At 51.8% G+C, this 5847-nt stretch overlaps 1 protein-coding gene across 1 annotated transcript; it reads right to left on the bottom strand.

The window, feature by feature from the left end:
• Positions 1-422: 422 nt before the first annotated feature.
• On the bottom strand, positions 423-3422 carry LOC126956827 (uncharacterized). Its single transcript, XM_050794070.1, has 2 exons — positions 1845-3422; positions 423-934 (listed from the first exon to the last, which is right to left on the bottom strand). The coding sequence occupies exons 1-2, from the start codon at positions 3297-3299 to the stop codon at positions 884-886; spliced, it is 1506 nt and encodes a 501-aa protein (XP_050650027.1). The 5' UTR covers positions 3300-3422; the 3' UTR covers positions 423-883.
• Between the last annotated feature and the right edge of the window lie 2425 nt (positions 3423-5847).

Below are 5847 nucleotides of genomic sequence, written 5' to 3'. Positions count from 1 at the left end.
AGAGGATTTAGTAGTAATCCTTGGTAGTGGGTGAGTCGGGCGTTACTTATCCATCGATTGGGTGGCTGTTTGAGTACACCTTCGATGGCATGTGGGGTAACGACCCGCAATTCTTGCCCCATGACAAGCTTATCAGCATCCTGCACCATCAGAGCCGTGGCTGCAATCATTCGGAGACAAGGGGGCCACCCGGCAGCCACTGGGTCTAACTTCTTTGACAGGTAGGCAACTGGCCTCCGCCAGGGGCCTAAGTTTTGAGTTATTACTGCCTTAGCGATACCCTTATTTTCATCTATGTATAAGTGGAAGGGCTTGGTGACGTCAGGTAGTCCCAGTGCAGGCGCGGAGAGTAGGGCAGTTTTAATCTGTTGGAAAGCCGACTCGGCTTCGTCTGTCCACTTAAATGGCTGCTGCCCCCCGTGTTGCCTGATATAGGGGTTTAGCCAGTTCTGCGAACCCAAGTATCCATAGTCTGCAAAACCCCGCTGACCCCAGGAATTCCCTCACTTGTCGGGTGGATTGCGGCCTGGGGATCTGCAGAACAGTTTGTTTTCGGGCGTCTGTTAACCAGCGCTGCCCTTCTTTAAGCAGGTATCCTAGGTATGTTACCTCTGATTTACAGATTTGAGCTTTCTTTGCTGAGGCTCGGTATCCTAGATTTCCCAGAGCTTGTAAGAGACCTTTGGTCCCTTGGATGCAAGCTTCTTGGGTCTCAGCAGCAATCAGGAGGTCATCAACATACTGTAGTAAGGTTATTTCAGGGTGTTTGCGTCGGTACTCACCCAGGTCTTCATGGAGGGCCTCATCGAACAGGGTAGGAGAGTTTTTGAATCCTTGCGGCAGTCTGGTCCATGTCAGTTGGCCACTTATGCCTCTATCAGGGTCATTCCACTCGAAGGCGAAGAGCTTTTGGCTCTGAGGGGCTAAAGGCAAACTGAAGAAAGCATCTTTTAAATCTAAAACAGTGTACCATTGATGTTTAGGGTTTAGGGTGCTTAGGAGGGTATATGGGTTAGGCACAGTTGGATGTATGTCCACAACCCTCTTATTGATTTCTCTTAAGTCTTGTACAGGTCTGTATTCTCCACTATTAGGTTTCGTACCGGCAACAATGGAGTATTCCAGGGTGAGTGACATGAGCAGAGGATTCCTTGGTCAAGGAGCCGGCGGATATGCGGGGCAATTCCTTTCTTGGCCTCTAGGGGCATCGGGTATTGGCGTACCCGCACGGGGTCTGCCCCAGGTTTAAGTTCAACAAATAAAGCAGGACGGTGTTTTGCTAGTCCTAAGCCCCCCGTTTCCGCCCAAGCTTCTGGATATTGCTGGAGCCAGGTTGCTATGTCCTGGTCAGGGGCCGGTTGCTCCTGGTGGAGCCGGTACTCATCTTCTAGGGTTATAGTTAGGACGGACACGGGTTGATTGTGGGAGTTGGTCACGATGGGCCCCTCAGGGAGGAAATGGATCTGTGCTCCCATTTTAGTTAGCAGGTCTCTCCCTAATAGGGGACAGGGGCTCTCAGGGATAACCAGGAAAGAATGGGTTACATTCTTGGCTCCGAGGTTTACTGTTCTTTGTGTTGTCCATGGGTATTTCTTAACTCCTGTGGCCCCTTGTACCCACGAGGACTTGGAGGATAATTTTCCATTAGTTTTAACTAAGACTGAGTGCTGTGCTCCCGTATCGACCAAGAACTGGACTGGGGACCCCTCCACTTGCAAAGTTACCCTAGGTTCGGGGAGGGGATCCGAACCCCGTCTTCCCTAGTCTTCATCTTGAGTGACTAGTACGGGTGTAGACCTAGGGGGTCCCTGTCCTCGTTGTTTTCTTTTGGGGCAGTCTCTTACCCAGTGGCCAGCCTCCTTGCAGTAGGCACATTGGTCTTTTTTCAGATTATCATGCCTGGGGGGCCGCCTGGGTTGGGTGTACTCTGGCTGTAGATGCTCTTTCTGTACTACTGCTGCCAGGACCTTGGTCATTTTTTCAGTGGCCTTAAATTGCCTTTCTTCTGGAGTATCTCTGTTATTGTAAACCCGCTGGGCTATCTGAAGGAGGTCCTGAATCCGCTTTCCTTCCAAGTCTTCTAATTTCTGGAGTTTTCTTTTAATATCTGGGGCTGCCTGATTTACGAATGACATTACAATAGCTGCCTGACTTCCTGGAGCCTCTGGATCTATGGGGGTGTACTGTCTAAAAGCTTCCATTAATCTTTCTAAGTAGGTGGCTGGGCTCTCTGTCTTTTCTTGCAGAATAGAATATACTTTAGCCAAATTAGTGGGCTTGCGAGCAGCTGCCCGGAGACCTGCCATTAGAGTCTGGCGATAAAGGCGTAGCCGTCCCCTACCTTCTGCCGTATTGTAGTCCCATGCCGGCCTGGTCAGAGGAAAGGTCGCGTTTATGAGGTCGGGGTTGGCAGTCGGTTGACCGTCGTCCCCCGGGACCAGCTTTCTAGCTTCTACCTGTATTCTCTCTCGCTCTTCCGTGGTAAACAAGATTCGGAGGAGCTGCTGACAATCGTCCCAAGTGGGCTGGTGGGTGAACATGACACTATCCAGTAAAGACAGTAAATCTTTGGGGTTGTCTGAAAACCGAGCACTCTGAGTCTTCCAGTTATACAGATCACTGGTGGAGAATGGCCAGTACTGGAGCCTGGGGATTCCTGTGTCATCTGGGGGTCCTATTTCCCGGAGGGGTAAAGCCACCGTGGAGTCAGGCGGCTGGGGGGGGCTAGTCCGCAAAGTGCGCCCTCGCGTCCGCCCCGCCGGCCCCTCAAAGTTACTTTCTCTTTCAGCAGGCCCGTGAGTGGCGGCCGCCTCCTCTCCGCCTGCTCTCTCCTGCGACTCAGCCCGAGGGGCCGGAACCTGGGGCCCGGAGGGGTACGGAGGGGGTTCTGTGAACAGTGGGTCCCCGCTATCAGGTAGAACAGGATGGGAGGGGGCAGTTGGTTGCTTGGTTTTTAGTGGTCGAGCAACCAGTGCCTTAGAGGGTTCAGAGGCTAATTGGAAAGGGGACAGCCAAGGAGGCGGGTTTTCAACAAGGTCCTGCCATATGAGGATGTATGGGATTTGGTCTAAGTGGCCCGCATGTCCAGGTAGGAAAATCTTGGATTTTACCCTAGTGATGACAGCAAGTCGGAAGGTCCCTTCGGGTGGCCACCCCACATCAAAGGCAGGCCACTCGGAGCGACACAGAGTAATTAGCTTTCCTTTCCTGATTTCCATACCAAGATCATGGCCCCTTGCTCTAACTTCTTTGAAATTATTTGTAAGAAGAGATAGAGGAGTACTCTGGGTATTGCCCATCCTGTAACGATTTGTAGTCCTTTCCTGTAAAGGAATGTGGGTTAGAATTCCAATAGAGGAAATCTGATCTGACTTATTACTGATAGCTAGCCGGGAGTGCGGCGCCGGAAGCCGGGAGCCCGGGGACCGGGGCCGGAAGTGTGGCGCCAGAAGCCGGGAGCCCGGGGACCGGGGCCGGAAGTGTGGCGCCGGAAGCCGGGGACCGGAAGTGTGGCACCGGAAGCCGGAAGTGTGGCGCCGGAAGCCGGGAGCCCGGGGACCGGGGCCGGAAGTGTGGCACCGGAAGCCGGGAGCCCGGGGACCGGGCCGGGAGCGCGCCGGAAGCCGGGCACCCGGGGGACCGGGGCCGGGAGCCCGGGGACCGGGCCGGGAGTGTGGCGCCGGAAGCCGGGAGCCCGGGGACCGGGCCGGGAGCGCGCCGGAAGCCGGGCACCCGGGGGACCGGGGCCGGGAGCCCGGGGACCGGGCCGGGAGCGCGCCGGAAGCCGGGAACCCGGGGGACCGGGGCCGGGAGCCCGGGGACCGGGCCGGGAGCGCGCCGGAAGCCGGGAACCCGGGGGACCGGGGTCGGGAGCCCCGGGACCGGGGTCAGATTCCGACAGCGAGCGCGCACCCGGGGACCGGGGTCAGATTCCGACAGCGAGCGCGCACCCGGGGACCGGGGTCAGATTCCGACAGCGAGCGCGCACCCGGGGACCGGGGTCAGATTCCGACTGTTGCCCGGATCGCGAACCCGCTCCGGCAACCCAGATCGCAATTTAAATCAGAAGAGAGCCAGGGGACGTCTCCCACCGGTCTCCACTGGCCGTCCTATAGCGCGTCCGCCAGGACTGTGCCAGCCTCAGTTTCAGACCTCGCGAGTCAGAGATTCAGATTCAGAACAGACACACAGATACAGACAGACAAACAGAGACGAGCCAGCTCACCTATCAGTAGATCGATCCTAGCAGATCCGTTGACCAGGGGTCTGGTGGGCTTGGGGAATCCCGGACGGGCCCCCAGATGTTATGCCCAGACTGTTTGTTCCCCAAAGAAGACCACCAGAGTCCAGAGTCAAAGCCAAGCGGCAAGGATCTTTACTACAAGTTCGAACCTGGTCCCTCCTTTACACAGTATACAAGAGGGCCCCGAACAATGCGAGCGTTTGCTTTTTATAGCCCGAAAGTTGTAGGGGAACAAAGAAATTCCTGCGCTTTCAGTAACCTTGAACGGCTGTCTCCTTATCGGAGACTTTCCAGGTGGTGTTTGTACTGAGCTCAGGGAGTTTGAGAGATATATGGTGGTGGGATGGGAGGATGGGATGTGTTTGTGCTAGGCTCAGGGAGTTTTGAGCCCGGGGCTGAGGAATGTGCCCAGCTCCTTTCACTATAATATTGCCTTTGTGTCAGTCTAGAACTATTCCAAAGAGAAGGGAGAGAAAAGGCCATGAGTAATGTCAGCTTCGTCTTTCTTATGAGGATTGACCCAAAGTTCCACTCTCCCTGTGAGACAAGTATTCTCTATGTTCTGATAACTCTGCCATTATCTGTCCATCAGACCCACAGCACTTCCAGTACTTGAATTCAATAGACACTTGATGAGCCCCTCTCTGTGGTAAATGTCTCTTTCCCCACAGGGGTGCAGTCCAGTGATAAGATAAGCCTTGGTGGAAAATGGAATCAGAAACTTAACAAAGGGCTCTCATTAGAGTACAATGAAGATCAGAAATACATGCTGTGAAGACCTGAAAGAGGGAAATTTCAGGCCAACCAACCGGAGAATTAGATCTAAACAAGAGGATTTGTTTTTCCTCTTGGATTTGTTTTTATTTTGAGTTGTTTTATTTTTAATTCTCAAACCATTGACTAGAGGACACTGGAAGACTGCAGTTTTGGCATTTTGGTGACGGGTTCTAAACTTAAATTTAGATTAATTTTGGAAGACACCTTTTGAGGGGTGATGTGGAAGGAAGATAAAAAATGAATCCTCTGCCTTTGGCCATTCGAAGGGCATGGGACTCATTAGAGATCTCTCTGGTGGATGACAGTGTAAACTCAAACATGTGACTTTGCGGGTCTCAATAATGAATGTTCAGTGGTTGTGGAAAGGACAAGTGTCAGTGTCAATCCAGATAGAAATGAAATATAGATAGATAAAGTGAGGGGCTGGTTTTCTTGGTCTGAATTCACTGCTCAAGTAATCTACCTTCTGAAAAAAAACAACAGAGATTAAATCTTTAAGACTTTTAGGTAGCAAGGAAAATAAAAAATCCTATTCTGATGGTCTAGAAAGTTGGAGAGGAGAAAGTATTTCTCAGTCTATAAACTTATTTTCCCAATTCTCATATTTCCTTAAATTAATACTGAGTACTAGAAATCATGATTTATGTGTATTTGCACTTACTTTTTAGCATTGTATGGCATAACAGTTGATATCTTTTACATTTTCACATGTAACTGATTATCTGCAAAATATTTAATGTTTTAGAAAAGTATACTTAATTATGCTGCAATGCACAGTTAGTCCAAGCTGTTCTTGTTTGTAAATATTAATTACTCATACTGTGTTT

The sequence above is a fragment of the Macaca thibetana genome, chromosome 6 (assembly GCF_024542745.1).
Source record: "Macaca thibetana thibetana isolate TM-01 chromosome 6, ASM2454274v1, whole genome shotgun sequence".
Taxonomy (NCBI): domain Eukaryota; kingdom Metazoa; phylum Chordata; class Mammalia; order Primates; family Cercopithecidae; genus Macaca; species Macaca thibetana.
Note: the sequence above shows the minus strand (reverse complement) of the source record. Positions and strands in the feature narration are given on the sequence as shown.

Coding starts and splice junctions, on each gene's coding strand:
- LOC126956827 (XM_050794070.1), bottom strand. CDS start 3,299: ATGGGCAATACCCAGAGTACTCCTCTATCTCTTCTTACAAATAATTTC. Junction 935..1,844: donor GCAAGGAGGCTGGCCACTGG/GTAAGAGACTGC, acceptor TGCTTTCTTCAG/TTTGCCTTTAGCCCCTCAGA.